The sequence below is a fragment of the Myotis yumanensis genome, unplaced genomic scaffold (assembly GCF_028538775.1).
Source record: "Myotis yumanensis isolate MYYU_CA2020_CCGP unplaced genomic scaffold, mMyoYum1.0.hap1 SCAF_2, whole genome shotgun sequence".
Classification (NCBI taxonomy): Eukaryota; Metazoa; Chordata; class Mammalia; order Chiroptera; family Vespertilionidae; genus Myotis; species Myotis yumanensis.
Genome location: NW_027223753.1, coordinates 197,918,611 through 197,935,901, shown reverse-complemented (window position 1 = coordinate 197,935,901; position 17,291 = coordinate 197,918,611). Strand labels below are relative to the sequence as shown.

Here is a 17,291-nt window from a genome sequence, read left to right as displayed (position 1 = left end):
AAATGGAGACAACGGTAGTTCCTTCGTCATAAGGTTGTTGTAATGATGAGGTTATTTAATATATTTATTTGAAACACTTCAAAGAATGCTGGTATATTGTTGTGTTCAAAAAATTTTTTAAAAGCACAGAATAATACATAAATTATTATAAGTGCTGTAGAAAGTCTCCTTTTAAGACCCTTTTTCCCCTATAAGAACTAATCAATTCTCAAAATCTCTTTTCAACTATCCTTTCCAGATTGTTTTTGTCATTTTGACTTATTTCATCATACCAGGAATCACAGGGATACTAAGTCTGTCCAGGGTGTTTAAGATCTGAGAAGGGGAGAATTGCAGAGCTCCAGCTAACAGTCAGCACCAACCATCTGGCGTGTGAGTGGGGCTATCGGTGCCCTTGCAATCCAGCCTCCCCCATGCTGCCTGCAACAACATGGGAGAGCAAGGAGACCTGCAGAAGAACCATTGCCACCCCCTAATCCCCATCCCCACAGAATAATGAGAAACGATCTATAATAATAAAAGCATAATATGCTAATTAGACCAGATGTCCTTCTTGACGTCCTTCCGGACGACCTTCCAGATGAAGCCAGGGCTGCAAAAAAAGCCAGGATTCTGAGTGCCTGCCAGTGGCCAGAAGGAAGCCGGTGCCGACAATCAGGTGAAGGAAGGCCTACTCTTGCACGAATTTCGTGCATCGGGCCTCTAGTAAATAATAAATTGCTATTTTAAGCCACTAAGCATTGGAGTGGTTTGTTTCACAGCAAAGTATAACTGAAATATCATTTTGAATTTTGCCGCCTGAAGGTGGATATGCTAACAATTCGAATATTCAAAATCTAGGTATTAAGTATATATGCATAGCTATTTGCATTTTTAAAAACTCAAAGGAGGACATTCCACAGAATGTGTTTAAAGTACCTTTTTAAAAACATCACTTCACATATTCTGAATTTTTGTATGAATATTTATGTATTTACATTAATATTTTTGGTGGCTGCATTGTATATCATAATTTATTTACTAGTCCCCTACCAATAAACTCTTAGCCTGCTTCTAATTTTTTGCCATGGTAAGAAATGCTTTGATGAACGTCCTTGAACATTCTTTGTACACAATAAGGATTTCCTGTGCATGAAATTAGGAGATCAAAGATTTGCTTGTTTTCAAGGTTTTGCTGACAATCATCTAATAGCTGGAGGGAAAGGTTGTACCCATTTACATTCTTACCATCAATGATGATTCAGATACTCTTTCCCTGCACTGTTCCCAACAGCGGATATTACCTCTCACTTAAAAAACCTTTGTCAACCTAATGGATGAAAAATTATAATAGTTTTAATTTTGTTTTTAGTGTTGGGGTTGGGTATAGTTTTATGTATAGTGGATACTTGTCTTTCCCGAAATCTGTATTCTCACTCTGCTCATTTTTTCCATTGTTAACCTTTTTCCTATTGATTTTTATTTTATGAATGATATAGATATTAATATTTGTGTATATATATACTTTTTTCTCTAATCCCCTCAGATTTTATGGGTTTATGTGGCTTTTCTTAATGCATAATGATTACATGTTTTTTAGTTGCCAAATTTGTTGTTGCTTTTTTTTTTCTTCATTTTTTATTTGACACTGGTGTCATCAGATTCATTATTTTAAAGGACAACAAAGCTTAAATACCTTCAGAGAGGGAGTGTCAGTTGCCATCCGGGTAAAATCCAGACCCCTCAGTCTATTACACACCATATTTCATTCTCACCATAGCTAGTCATATTGACCTTCCACAACTTCCAAATACAAGCTCTCTGTTCTTGAAAGTTTGCTTTCTGGTTTGTGAAGTGCATGGGTTCAGGGGTCAACAGATCCGAGGTAAGATTCTGACTCAACCATGACCAACAGAAGAGCTTTTTGAGCCTCTGCTTCTTCATATTTAAATTGAGACAAAATTAATGTGAGATTAAATTATGTATAATGAATAATAGTGATTGACATGTAATTGGCATTTAATAAATATCTCCAGCTATGCCTTCAGGTTTTTGCTCACATTGGGATACCCTTCTCTTCTTTTCCACCTCACAATACTTTACCTACTCTTCCGGCCCAGTTCTACCCACACTCCTTCACAAAGGCTTTCATAGAGCTTACCATGTCCCTTACTCAACTTTGGTGTCTTGTTATTGCAATGTTTTAGATGAAGCTAATCAGCCAGGTTATGAGCTTTGGGAAGGCCTAGCCCAGTGCTCAACACTTACATGCATGTAATAAGTATTTGTGGAAAAAATAAATACATGAATAAAGAATGCATGAGATATAACTGCAAGGTAATAATATGAGTTAAATTGCACTTACATATTAGCCTAATTATTATGGCAGACACAAAATTAGTGATCAATGCAAATTTGATTGGTAAATGTTGCAATAATTGATATCTCAGCCTCTGGTATCCTGCATTATACCATTTAATATTTTAATGGTTCTATATACCATGGGGGCAATGGGTAAAGGTGATCAAAAGGTGCAAACTAAAAACTGTAAGATAAGTAACTTCTGGGGATGTAATATACAGCATGGTGATTATAGTTAACAATACTGCAGAGTATATTTGAAAGTTGCTAAGAGATCAAATCATAAAAGTTATCTTAAAGAAAGTTCTCATAAAGAAAATTAATTTATAACTATGTGAGGTGCTGGGTAGTAACTAAACTTATTGTGGCAATAATTTTGCAATATATATGCATATCAAATCATTAAGTTGTACACCTTAAACTAATACAATGATATATGTCAATCATATCTCAAGAAAACTAAAAAAATTTAAAAAAATTAAAAATAAAATAAAAATATATAGCATGGGAATATACCAGTGGAATATATCATTCCTAACAGTTTTATATACACTATTTCTTCAGTTCTAAAAAACACTTTGGTCCCACATTTTAACATCCTCTGAAACTGGGGTATGTCTTATTAAGAAAATAGCCATTGGCCAGGTGGCAGTCATGACATAGCTGGCATTGCCTCTGTATTTGTGAACATGGTCATCGCTATTGGAAGTGCCATTATATCACTGAGTTCAAAGCAATTTAGTGCTCTCTGTGTAAGATCCATATATTCTGAGAAATGCAATCAAAGGCAGCAGAAATTGCCAGATGTGTCATATTAGATTCAAGAAATTCCAAAGCAACAAGAGGCTGATATAACCAATTCATGTATCATACAGGTCTGTGGTGAAAGGGTTGAAACTTCCTTCTGGCCATTAATAGAGAATGTGCATAGCTTGTAGAGACATGACTCAGTTGAACAAGAAAACTATGCTTTTAGTCAAATAACATAGTGCCAGCCTCAAATTTGCAGAAAGAGTGTCAGTGGCTGGGAAGCAAATCCCAGAGACAAGACTAGAACACGCTTTTAAGAAAGGGTGCACTATTAGTGACAGTGTGCTGAAAAACACACAGACTGATGCCCTGGGTAAAAAGGGACTCAGAGGAATTAGACTCAGTGTACAGAATTTTTATAAATACTTTAATTTGTGTTGCTTATATTTTTCTTTCCTATATATGCAATTATTGAAAAATCTATATCTAAGTCTAAATCGCTCTTTCGCCCAGCCGGCATGGCTGTGGTTGAGCATCAACCTATGAACAAGGAGGTCACAGTTCCATTCCCAGTCAGGGTACATGCCCGGGTTGCGGGCTTGATCTCCAGTGTGGGGTGTGCAGGAGGCAGCCAATCAATATTCTCTCATCATTGATATTTGTGTGTCTCTCTCCCTCTCTGAAATCAATACAAATACATCTTTATTAAAAAAAATAAAATAAAATGTGTTAGTATGGAAAATATCCTATATTAAAAATTGGGCATGTTTTAGTATGTAATCAACCATATTTCTTCCAAACAACGTTTGGTAAATTTCTTTCTAAATTTTTTTTCTTATAAAATTTCTGATGCCATTTCTTCTAGTTTACAAAAACAATCTCAGATCAAAGTAATATATGTTCAATGTACAGCATTTGATAAGTACAAAAAAAAGTATAAAGAAGCAAGAAAAACATCATGCTCTCACTACCCAGAGATGTCCTCTTAATATTTTTGGCCATTGCATTCGACGTATCTAGGGCAAAAACAAGCAACCTAACTTGCCCACAGTGGATGCTCACTACATCCCTGCTGAAATGCATGAATGCTGAAAGAGAACTTGGAGAAAAGCCCATCTGTCTTGCTAATAGAATTAATTATACAGTTCTTATGGTGTAAAAATCATTTGTCTTCTCAAGTTTGCTCTATTCTTCCCATATCGCAGGGGGTTGGCCAGGATACAGCCAACTTTCTATTATTTGGCCACGGAGCTCCCTGGAAGGGATGGTCACTGTCCTCACTTCACTTCTCATTCATTCAATAAATACTTATTAAGTGCCTGCTATGTGCCTGGAATACAGAAGAGCAATACATAAGCATGACTCCTGCCCTCTAGCAGCATCATACAATCTAAAGACAAAACAGATAAACAAAACATAAAAATATGTATATATGTATGTCTACATATGAGCAAACTGTGATAAGTCTATAAAAAGGAAGAGAACAGATGGCTGGGAAAATAAATAAGGGGGACCATGATCTGATTCAGGGTGGGGTTCAGGGGAGGCCTCTGATGGAGTGACAAGACAGAAGGAACAAAAGGGAAGGTTCTCTGGGGCTGTAAAACTATAAGTGGGTGTGGACTAAGATTCGTGAAGGAAAAAGTGATGGGGAAAGAGGTAGGCACATGATGCAGGGTCTTCCGAAGCTAGAGAGAGGATTTTGACTTTTATTCCATGCATGCTTGGAAACCAATACTTTTTTTCCCCCGTAATTTAAATTGCATTTATTCTTAATAGATAACATCCACGATTCAAAGCACACCAGATTCAAAGATTTTTGAATGAAAACTCTCCCTCCCTAGTATGGTAGCCACACAGTTCTCTCCCAAGCGGCCTGCGTGCATGCCCCCGGAAATACGCTAGGCACAAACAAGCGACTCTATGAGTCTATATTATAAGATATTTCATGGAGGAGAGCGAGGCCATCGGATTTGTTAAGACCACCCGAACACTGAGAGGGGACCGGCTCTCTGCGTTCGGAGCTACGCCCTGCAGCTCACCCATTTCACAAACCCTGCTCTGCCTGGCTTTCTCGGTTTCTAAGCAGGAGATCCCCCGGGGCCCAGGGCTTCGTAAATTGCATCTCAGCAGGGATCCCCCGCTCGTTCCCACGCTGTGCTGCGGCCCACCACCCCGCCCGCGCGCCCCCAGCTCCCCCGCCGCCGCCTCCAGCCCCAGTTGCCAGCCTGCAACCCCGGCGCTCGGCACCCAGCCCAGGTGTGCGGATCTGTTTCCAACAGAGACCCGGCGGGATCAAAGGCTCGCGGGGCAGGAAAGCCAGTGGCTGGCGGCGGCCGCGAAAGGGGCGGGCATGGGCGGGGCCAAGACGGGGGCGGGGCCGAGGCTGAGTCGGGGGCGTAGCCGGAGTCTCAGTTGGCTGCCGAGCTTTGCAGAGCTCCCGCCGCGGCGCCACGGTCCGGTACCCGGGCCACCCACGGGGCGGTGGGCCCTGCCTGGCCCCCAGCTCTGCAAAGCCCCGAAGGTACATCCACCGAGGAGCCGGGCAGCTTGAGCACGAGGCCAGCAGCGACAGGGGCGGGCGGCGGGATGGCGGCGGCGGGGAGCGTCCGGCGGCGAGTTTCCCAAGAAAGCTGAACTTATCCCAAGTTTCATGTGCATCAGCTTGCACCCGGCGAGTCGGTGGCGAACTCTTTCCGTGCGGGTGGTCTTTGGGCGCGGGAGAGACGAGGCGGTGATTGGATTAATCCGCGTGGGCGCAGCCCGGACCGGATTCTGTCCCGGATCGTGCAGCGTGGAGCGCGCAGTGTGGCCCTAGAAAGGGCGGGTAAGTGACGCGCAGCAGCAGGGCTACCGCCGGCCTCGGAGTGCGCGTCTTTGCGAGGCGTGCCGAGGAGTCTGGAGTCCAAGTTCCATGACTTCTTCCCTCTTTAGGCGAGACTAGCTGGGTGCTGTGCCTCGCGGGGCTCACCCCCAGGCTTCGCGATGGACGGCGAGAGCGAAGTGAATGTTTCCAGCAACAGTTTAACCCCTTCGTGGCGGAGGAGGTCGACCCCTCCGCCGCAGATGCTGGGCCGGAGCAAGCCAAGACCCCAGTCTTACCAGAGCCCGAGCGGGTTGCTGATCACGGATTTCCCGGTGGAGGACCGAGGCCCGCTCCCCGTGGCGCAGACTCCCTCCCAGGTGCCCACCGCTTCGGACGGCAGGACGGTCCAGAGGAGCCCTCTGCTTCTGTGCACCCATCGGAGGCCGGTGACCAATGGGAGGACGGTCTCCCCGGAGTACCGGGCTGTCTCCCCTCGGCTCCGACGCCTGAAGTCACCGCAGACCCCCAAAGGGGCGTTGGGGGGCTCCCCGAAATCCCCAGAGAATGGTACAGTGATTCCGCCCGCGCCGCAGCGGCTGCGCCCCCCACCTTCTCCTAACGCATCCGCTCCCTGCAGCCCAGAGGGAGACCGGGTCGGATCGACTGCCAGCCCCCTGCCTGCGCCCGCTGCAAACGGGCTCACTTGTCACATCGACTCCCCAGGCTGCCGTTTGCAATCCGGCCAGACAGCTAAGGACCCTGAGCGGGGACCCTCGCCCCAGAATAGGTCTTTGGAACAAAAACTCCCCCTCCAAAGGCTGCCTTCTCAGGAGAACGAGCTCCCGGAGACGCCTTCAGTGGTTTTGAGCACAAATAGCCCGGCTGCCCTCAAAGTGGGGAAGCAGCAGATAATTCCCAAGAGCCTGGCCTCAGAAATTAAAATAAGTAAAAGCAGCAGTCAGAATGTGGAGCCCCACAAGCGACTCCTCAAGGTACGCAGCATGGTGGAGGGCCTGGGGGCGTCGCTGGGCCCCTCGGAGGACGAAGGTGAGGTTGAGAACGACCTGGACAGTCCGGGGTCTCTGCGGAGGGGGTTGCGGTCCACGTCCTATCGCAGGGCGGTGGTCAGTGGCGTGGATTTTGACAGTCCTACCACCTCGAAGAAGAAGAACAGAATGTCTCAGCCGATTCTGAAAGTAGTGATGGAAGACAAGGAGAAGTTTTCCAGCCTTGGAAGGATAAAGGTAAGAGTGGGCATGTCCCTAAGTCCAAAGTGAAGGTGTTGGAGATAGGGAGGAGGGGCGCAGGGGAGATCAGACATTACTGTTCTCTTTAATTCTGGTGTTTGTTGATGAAACCTGTGCACATGTATCTCTTGGCCATTGTATGGTTGGCACGCACAGCCCAAGTTCATGCAGCTTTGTGGGAGGATGTGAAACTCTTATCACTGGGTTGGCTTTCTAAGCTCAGGCAGAGTCTGGGGACACATGGGGGAAAAACACAGCAAATGAGGTATTGGCTGCATGAGTCCTGAAACACTTTTAATACAGGTAAGCTGCAAAAGGGGGTGGAGAGCAGGGCAGGATTTGCACTCTTGACTTTGGCCAAGCTGTCTGGTGCTTGTTTAGAGGTGTCAGTCAGTGGTTGCCGATTCATCACAGCTGATTAGGGAAAAAGCTGATTTCCTTTGAGCCTATTGATTATTTTACATTAATTATTTAAGTTTTTTTGAATGGCGCTCACATGCTAAATACCTCAGATAAAAAGTGAATTTTTAAAATTAGGTGCCAGAAAACAAAGACACAAAAGGCACAAATAGTATGTCATCTTTGTTGTTACTTGTTTCTGTCAACTCGGCCTTTGGTTGTATTTCATTCCTGTTTTGTGCCCATTTATCCTGGAGTGCATTTAGCAAAAGTTCAGGTTCCAGTGAACTATGTGTTATGGCTCCCTGTAGAGGCCTAAAAGCGGAAATTGGTAAAAATAATAAATAAATAAATAAATTGCCAAATATGACAGAAGGAAATAGGGAAAACCAGAGAAAGGGATTTTGGAGTGTGCTGTGCATGTGCTGTCTTCTTCAGAAATAAGGTGGACCTGGGCAATCGGGCAGGCATTTATTTTGGGAGCGACATCTATTCTTGATTAACCAGAGAACTGGAACCAGTCTGTATGATTGTCACATATGTAATACACAAGCAAACAGGTTTTATTTTAGATCCTATGGCCTTAGAGAAATTGCATAACATTTTATGTTTGTTTTGCACACACTCTCCGGCCCCCCCCCCCCCCCCCCCCAACTCTGCAAGTATAGCAAAGTTCAATTTAACAGTGATGGTGAGTCATAAATAGTGAAATGAGCTGAGCCTGCTGGTCATTTGAGGATTCTCAAACTATTTCGACAGGGTGTGAGGGACATTGTACATTTTATTTCGTTTTAGTGAATTGTTGGAGTCATAGGAGTGGACCACTCCAGGGGTCATCAGCTGTATGCTTTGGGAAATCTAATGCATGTAACAACAAAATAAGTACTTTTTCTTAAATAGTTGTATTTTCAATTTGGCTCATTCATATATAGTATGCTTTGCCTTTTCCTTTTTTGCTTTTCTTGTTTCTTAGAAAAAAGTGCTGAAAGGACAAGGACCATTTGATGGGGAAGGTAAGCATTTGATTTTCCAGACTTTTATTGCTGTTTCAATGTGGAATATCAATTATAAGTTCCAACCCAGCTGCAGTAACAAAAACACTCAAGATGAGGAAAATGTGCAACTTCTCAAAATTATACAGCACAAAGCACTTCACTCAGCTAAATTTTCATCTAGTAATACCAGCCGTGAATAAAATCAATAGCTTTCTTTGTAAGCTGATAACTTTGTCAGCCAATGCCCTGGGATTTTGAATTCTTTTCTACTCTGGCTCCATCCCCACCTCCCTTAAAAGAAAAAGAGTAAGAGCAAGCTCTAGCTCTTTAGTCAAAAATTCTGAGAGTTTGGCATTTAGATCTTAAGTCATTTTTTTCCCTAGGTCATATTTCCTTTGACTTAATATTCTTTCCCCATTTTAGTCTCATTTCTGACTTCCCGTTTCCTTATCAGGTGTCTGTTTTGGGGAAATCTAACTCCTAGCCAACGGAAACATATTCCTAAGCATTTGTAACCCATATAGTATTTTCATTAAGGGTCTCGAAAACAAAAGCAGCTTCAACCCAGGTGTTCAAACCCTAATCAGATTAGTGGGCTTTGTGTAAATAGATGGGTCAAATGTCAGCCAACTGGAAAAGCATGAAAGGAGCAGCAGCCCCAGCTGCAACCCTTGTAGGGCTGGTGGAGGGTGGTAGAGGTGAGGCTAGTTCCCTTCTTTCACGCTTTGAAATGCTTAAGATTTCCCCAACCTTTAAAGAATAATGAAGAAGGGTATGCCCCTGTCTAAGTAAATCTAATGTAAAACCACCCAGAGTTATAAAACATATAACCTTGGTGATTATCAATTATTTACCTATATAAAAATCATTCCCACTGGAGTATTTAAACATGACTGGTTTATAAAAATTTATTCATTGCACCAATCTCAGGAAGCATTCTATAGGGCAGTGATGGCGAACCTTTTGAGCTCAGCGTGTCAGCATTTTGAAAAACCCTAACTGAACTCTGGTGCCATGTCACATATAGAAATTTTTTGATATTTGCAACCATAGTAAAACAAAGACTTATATTTTTGATATTTATTTTACATATTTAAATGCCATTTAACAAAGAAAAATCAACCAAAAAAATGAGTTCACGTGTCACCTCTGACACGCGTGTCATAGGTTCGCCATCACTGCTATCGGGTGTCCCAAAATTCACGAAGAAGTAATTTTGATAGAAAACACAGGTTTATAATTAAAAATTGTAAATTTTTTATTGATTCATAAAGTATACAGTATAGGGTTATGTATAGAATAGCACATCGGGTAAATGGCCTCACAGCTTTGCTGGCACATACGCAAAGCCGTGGTCTTCATTGGTCTTCATTGTCCCTGCTCCTAGGCCATAATTGGTACTTGGTAATGCTTATCAAATTGAAGGGATTAAAATCAAAGGGCAACAGATATTAGAATCTGATTCAATAAACCAAGTAAAATTAGGCTTTTATTTTTTTTTGTTGTTGTTAATGCTCACGCAAAATTCAAATCTTGCGTGAATTTTGGGACACCCTATTTATGAAGAAGAAACCCAGCTGCAGTGTTGTAGCTGCTTAGGATGAATTCCTCTCCCTGATTTTACCGTTGAGGACACTGGAAGCTCTGAGCAGTTTCATGCCCTCTCTACTGTCACACAGCCAGTACTGGGACAGAGGTCTGGACCTCAGTCCAGTGTGCTTCCTCTTGTACCACTTTTGGAACATGAAGTGATCAGAGCATCTACCTAATACCGATTTAGAGAGATGTTTTGCATCTTCTGGAATTTGGCATTGATTCTGGGACCTTTGCCTCAAAGGATTAAAAAAGTTGAGTTCCTTTTTTTTTGGTCCAAGGACGCATCACCCCCAGAATAGATCACACCCTTCCTTATAACTAGTTTTACACGGTTTCTGTTTATAAGGAACTGTTTCTGTGCATCCTCTCATCTCTTTTCAAATATGATGACTTAGAAATTCTTTTTCACATATATGTAGTACTTGAGGAATGCAGTATTCTTACAGTTACTGATTAACAAGAATGTAACCTGGGAAGTGGTGTGATAGTGGTGAGAACCTGTGAAGTTGGACCCAGGGGCCTGCGTTCCTCTCCTACTGCTTTACTCATCGTTGGAGTGATAATTGAGCAGGCACCTTAACCTCACCAAGGCTTGAGTTCATCATGTGTAAAATGACGTTAGCAGTACCGCTACCCATGTTGTTGTGGGAGTGAATGAGAAATCGTCTCAATGCATGCGTGTGTTTTGTGCCAACCACTAACTACTTTAAAGGGCACTAGAGGTGGGGGAAACTTAGTTATTACCTTCACAATTTGTTTTACTTATGCAGAGCAATCAGAGACCAGTGCAATCTTGCATGGACCTCGTATTTCTTTATTATAGTCATGTAGAACAGGCAATAGTTGATGATTGAAGAGGAAGCTGTTTTCTTGCTTCAGTAGATGGAAAGGCTTTTCATACTCTGTGTTCCCAAACTAAACTCCTAACCTTCCCTATTATAGCTAAATCTCTGCTGGTGTTTCCTTCTCCTACCTTCTTGTGTGGGACTTGCAGACCTAGGAAGCACCTGATCACCTCCCTCTCTCCAAGCCCATATACTGGTACCAGTCCACTCCCAGTCTTTTTTTTTTTTTTTAATTAATATATTTTACTGATTTTTCACACAGAGTAAGGGAAAGGGATAGAGAGTTAGAAACATGGATCAGCTGCCTCCTACACACCTCACACTGGGGATGTGCCTGCAACCAAGGTACATGCCCTTGACCGGAATCGAACCTGGGACCTTTCAGTCCGCAGGCCGCTGCTCTATCCACTGAGCCAAACCCGTTAGGGCTCCCAGTCCTTTCTAAGTTGCATAGGCCAAACTCTGTTATCTTTCATTGACTACTTCAGTAGCATCCTCATTAGTCCCCTAAGTAGTCAGTGTTTTGCTCCTAAAGATCTAATAAAATCTTCCCTTTTAGTGGGTTCCCATGGCAATCAGGATCAAAATGCAATCTTTTCTCTTTCTTTGGTGGGAGGCACCCCAACCGGGGATTGTAGCTGCAACCAGGTATGTGCCCCTACTGCAGTGGTTCTCAACCTTCCTAATGCCACCACCCTTTAATACAGTTCCTCATGTTGTGGTGACCCCCAACCATAAAATTACTTTCGTTGCTACTTCATAACTGTAATTTTGCTACTGTTATGAATCGTAATGTAAATATCTGATATGCAGGATGTATTTAGGCGACCCCTGTGAAAGGGTCGTTCGACCCCCAAAGGGGTCGCGACCCACAGGTTGAGAACCGCTGCCCTACTGGGAATTGAATCCACAGCCTTTTGGTGTATGGGACGATGCTCCAACCAGCTGAGCCACCCGGCCAGGTCTACTTTTTCAAAAGCATTTTAATGGATGCATCATTTAGACTTACCATCATATAATCTGTACAGTGTGAAAGAAACTCATTCCTTTGTCCTTAGGATAAAATTTAGTTTTTTTAAAAATTCCTTGCAAAGCTCTGCTTGATTTGGACTGTCTGGCTCATCTCCCTACACTCAGCTTGCACCCTTTGTCCTTTAGACACCCACTGAGGCACATTGACCTGCCCTAGTTCTCCTAAGGTACTGTATTTCACTTGCCTCAGGACTTTTGCATATACTGTACTTTTTCCTTTAGCTCGGTGGCATCTCAGCTTTCTGGTCTTAGATTTTCCTCACTGACACCTCTCACCCTCAGACTAGATCACACGCTGCTGACAGTCTTTTCTCAGAGTACCTGTATATAAATCTTTCAGTGCGTTGGTCTGTATTTGTACAAGATCATTGTGTCCTCAATCCTGCATTGACTTGCCTTTCACTTGGAGAAAACACTAAAGTTGTCTTCATGGCATTGAGGCCAGGCCCTATGTGGTCTGCCCTTTATTCATCCCCAATCTCCCATCTTCTATACTTTCTCCCTCCGTCATCCTATTCCAGCCATACAGGCCTCCTTGTGGATTGCACATATGGAGTCCTGCCCCCGGGCCTTTGTCCTTGCCATTCCCTCTGATGAAATGTTCTTTCCCCACTAGAATGGTGGCTTGCTTTCTCACCTTTAGTCTTTGCTTAAATGTCACCTTGGGGAGGCCTTCTTAAATTACCCTGTTTAAAATCTACATACCTCCCGCATAACATTCCCTGTCTTCCTTGTTTTATTTTTCTCCATGACCATTAACAGCATCTGATACTTTTTTTTTTTAATTCTCACCTGAGGACATGCTCATTGGTTAGAGAGAGAGGGAGAGAGAGGGAGAGAGAGAGAGAGAGGGAAGAGAGAGAGAGGGGGAGAGAGAGAGAGAGAGAGAGAGAGAGAGAGAGAGAGACATCAATGAGAGAGAGAAAACATCGATTGGTTGCCTTCCATACATGCCTTGACTAAGGATCAAACCCACAACCTAGGTATGTGCCCTCAATGGGAATTGAATCCGCAATCTTTCAGTATACCGGTGACACTCCAACCCACTGAGCCGCACTGGCCAGGGCAGCATCTGACATATTTTTAAGTTATTTGTTTATTTATTGTCACTCTCCCTTCACTCTGATGTCAGCTCCATGAAGACTGATACTTTTATATTTTTTGCTCACTGTTGTATCCCCAGTGCCTAGCAATTATTGGCATCTAGTAGACATTTTCTAAATATCAGTTAAACCAATAAATGAATGAGCAATTTTGACGATTTTTCTCATAAAGCTTTTAGCTCATGAGGGCACGAGAAGTGTCTTTTATTTTCTATTTACTCCCAGTCCTTGGCACTTTGTGGATGTACAGTAAATGGTTGCTAAGCAGATAAATGAATGTTGATGGACCTTGAAGGGAAGGTAGGGTGTGGATTCAGTTGAACCTAAAAATCCATTGAACAGGTATGACTATCCTTCATGGGTAGTGTAGCGACAGGGGAATTTTGCTTTAGTTGGCATTTCATGTAAGGGCCCCTCCCTTTTCCCTATGGATGGATTTGGGACAGGGCTGTGTGAGTGAGAAAATCACTTTTTAGTAATTGGAATACTCTTTAGTGACAAAATCCGTTTGTCTCTTCGTCGTTTATTAAACTGGAGACTCAACATTGTATAAATATAGATGTTTGTTTAGAACAGGTAGCATCATGATGGGGTCAGTTAGTGACTAGTGACATGTTGGGTTGGCTTTTCTTGCAGAAAATGCTGTCCTGTACCAGAACTACAAAGAAAAGGCCCTTGACATTGACTCTGATGAAGAGTCTGAGCCCAAAGAACAGAAGTCGGAGGAAAAAATTGTGATCCAGCATAAGCCACTCCGGTCCACGTGGAGCCAGCTCTCTGCGGTGAGTGTTTGCCTTCTATTCTGTCTGCAGAGGGGGAAACACCGAGTTGTGTAAATTTGGCGGGAATGTAGTTTAAAATTTTTCTGCCAATAGTCCTGTAACTCTAAGGAGTAAGACTCTTCTTCGACTGCGCAGTGTTTCTTGAACCTCTCAGGCACATGTGACAATATGAACTTCGACCCTACTGATTAGGAAAATTAGGTTTTGATAACGTGCCTTGAGACTGATGTACTATGAACTCTGGAAACTCTTCCTATTCAGTATCTCTTCTCATTTGTTTTATATAGTGTATATGTAATGGTAAGTTAATCTATCCTGAACTTGATTATCATTATGGCTACATATACATATGTGTGTATGTATGTATAGTAGTATTTCTCTGTGCACAACAGGGAGCTTATTAGAGTGCTTCCCGGGAAATCTCATTCGATGTAGACACATTTGTATTTTTTTGAGGTTGATTAATGAGTGGCGTTCTCTTCCATCTTTCTCTGTGCATCTTTTGTGTGGGAGTGTCTCCGCACTGACTTTTGTCTTGGTGAGTAACTTCTCCTCTTTGCGTCAGACATCTTTTGTTTTCCGCCATCATTTCTATCCCTCCTGGCTTAACAGATGTCACAGTGTGATGCTTCCTTTACTTGCTATGGGCACAGCCACTGTGGGCATCTGATGCATTACCGAGTAGAAAGGAATTCCCATGGTTGGCCTGAGTGTTGGGAGCGTTGCATCAAGAAACAAGCCAGCACACCTCTGTGAGTCCTTAGGCAATATGAGAGCAGAGGTGAGTTTTCAGCGGAAATGAGTGTTGTTCAGAGTCGGGGATCTCATCTATTCAGGGAACCTAGCAACCTAAGAAAAGGAGCCGTGTACGTTGGTTGGTGCTCAGAAACAAGGCCGTGGAGATGGGTGTATGTTGATGGGGAAGATATCTTCTGGTTCGGGCTCTTCCTCCCCTCTTCCAGCCTGTATTGGAATTCGGAGTCCTAGAAACAAAGGCCTTTCTCCTTGTCCCGCTCCCACCCCTGAATTTGGTTCTAAGGAGAATCCACTCAGTTCCACTGCCTCCAGGGCGTGGCACCCTGAGTATTAAGTCACAGATTAAAATACCTGCAGGGCCAGGACAAGTCGTGTGAACAAGTGATGCTGGTGTGTGTGGAGATGGGGAGTGTGGGGACTGTCTTGAACAGGCCTTCTACAAATTGAGCCGCTGACGCTTAGCTCAAACCACTCCAGTGTTGCCAGATCTTCTGAGACAGAAAAGGGGAAACAGAAATCCAGACTTTTATGAGCATTATTCTAATTCAAGTTTTAAAAACAATGTGTGAGCCCAACAAAATATCTATGGGCCTGACTTGGCTTCTATACTAATAGTTTGTAACTTCTGTGATGCTTGCATGTGGTGAAGTGGTAACACCTATTCACAGAACTGACATATACGTGGCATTATATGCTAATCTAATGATCCATGATATATATATGTGTGTGTGTGTGTGTGTGTGTGTGTGTGTATCAAAGCAAATACTTGGAAAAAACTGGGGACAAGGCTTGGTTGGAGTTAAATGGCTATCATTCCGTCATTGGTACGGATCATTTGGTAGAGAATCCTCAAGAATAATCCTGTGGATTTTTTCAGTTCTCTCTCTGTGGCAGCATGTGTGTTTGTTAGCACAGGCCTAAATCCTGCTGTTTTTCTCTGGACCCTTAACAGAATGTGCCACTTACGCTTTGATCCAACTTAACTTTAGTACTGAAACTCAGGCTGCCATATTTACGGCGCCTCCTGCAGTTTGGTTTCCATTTAGATTAGCAAGTGCACGTTCAAATACTACTACATATCCTTCAGTGTAACTTCAAATATGGGCATGCGTTTTATTTGGCAAAAGATAAATGTACGGATGTGCTTTTTGTTAGCAAGATTTATATCAAAAGACTATGGGTGATAAAATGTAAAACTACAAAGCGGGTTCTAACTTTAGTGTGTGTTATCTTGCATTCGAGTGTTCCCAGGAGGCTTATGTGTATTTATTGTGTTGCTTGGCAATGACACTTAATCAAAGCAGGGTGACTGGACTTTAACACCCATTGCTTAGGCACCAGCCTGCATTTTCCTAGTGCCTTCTGTGTCTCCTTTTCACATTGAAAATGTTTTACTTCAATTTTTGTATTACAAAGTACTTCAGATGTGCAGAAAAATTTAAAAATATATGTCTGTGTAATAGATTTCTAGGTACCCATCACCCAGATTGAACAGATGTTGACGTTTAAACCTATTTACTTCAGGCCTCTATTTTTTTAAAATATATTTTATTGATTTTTTTTACAGAGAGGAAGGGAGAGGTGATAGAGAGTTAGAAACATCAATGAGAGAGAAACATCAATCAGCTGTCTCCTGCACACTCCCTACTGGGGATGTGCCCGCAACCAAGGTACATGCCCTTGGCTGGAATCGAACCTTTGACCATTCAGTCCACAGGCCGACGCTCTATCCACTGAGCCAAACCGGTTAGGGCTAGGCCTCTATTTTTTAGGCAGATTCGTTTACCCACCCTCCTCTCCAGCCCTTTTCTTCCTTCTGCCGCCCCAGGGGTAATCACTGTCCTGAAGTTCTCTTCTGTCCCTACCACATGGTTTTCTGTCCACCAAAGAGATGCAAGCAGCTCTGGCTTTTAGGGAAGTAGATTATTTAACAGCAAAAAGCTGCGGTTACTTTTAAAGCAGCCCAGCAGTTGATTTGTCGAAGCTGCAATTAGGACCCTAATAAGAGGAGGCTTCATGAATCATGAACAGTGTCGGGCTGTTTTCAATAAGGATCAAGACCTCCATGTCTCCGTCTGACCTCATGCCCTGGTCCCTCCTTATGAAGGGGTTGCAGTGTCTGGGACAGGTCTTGGGAAAAGTTTGCTTTTAATATATTTTTGCATCATCTTTCCATGCTTAACTTTTTTTTAACTTATTTTTTTATCCTCACTCAAGGACATGTTTTTATTGATGTTACAGAGGCAGGAGGGGAGAGAGAGAGAGAGAGAGAGAGAGAGAGAGAGAGAAGAGAGAAACATTGACATGAGAGAGAAACATTAATTGGTTGCCTCCCATATGTACCCTGACCAGGGATCGAACCTGCAACCTAGGTATGTCTCTTGACCAAGAACAGAAACTGCAACCTTTAATCTTTTCTTGTATGGGATGTTCCAGCCAACTGAGCCACCTGGCCAGGTCTCCATGCTTAACTTTCAATATACTAAATTAGTAGGGTAGCCCCCATCCAGTCTTGCATATATCACTAACAAAAAACTCTTCTTGGGGTAAGGCCTTGATTCCAGGAGGAGTAGGACAGTGGCTTTTTTGGCAAAGGGTTAGGTCTCATATTGGCATTTGCCTTGACTTTCTACTTGGGAG

General features: G+C 43.1%; 1 protein-coding gene across 1 annotated transcript in view; it reads left to right on the top strand.

Annotated features, from left to right (window-relative positions):
* Window positions 1-5,523: 5,523 nt before the first annotated feature.
* The window catches only part of ARHGEF26 (Rho guanine nucleotide exchange factor 26), a 110,823-nt gene continuing 99,055 nt past the window's right edge, over window positions 5,524-17,291 (top strand). Inside the window, exons 1-3 of the mRNA XM_070406948.1 lie at window positions 5,524-7,140; window positions 8,516-8,555; window positions 13,750-13,895. Of these exons, the coding sequence (XP_070263049.1) occupies window positions 6,076-7,140; window positions 8,516-8,555; window positions 13,750-13,895 (1,251 nt within the window). The 5' untranslated portion in view covers window positions 5,524-6,075. The remainder of the gene's footprint in view (window positions 7,141-8,515; window positions 8,556-13,749; window positions 13,896-17,291) is intronic.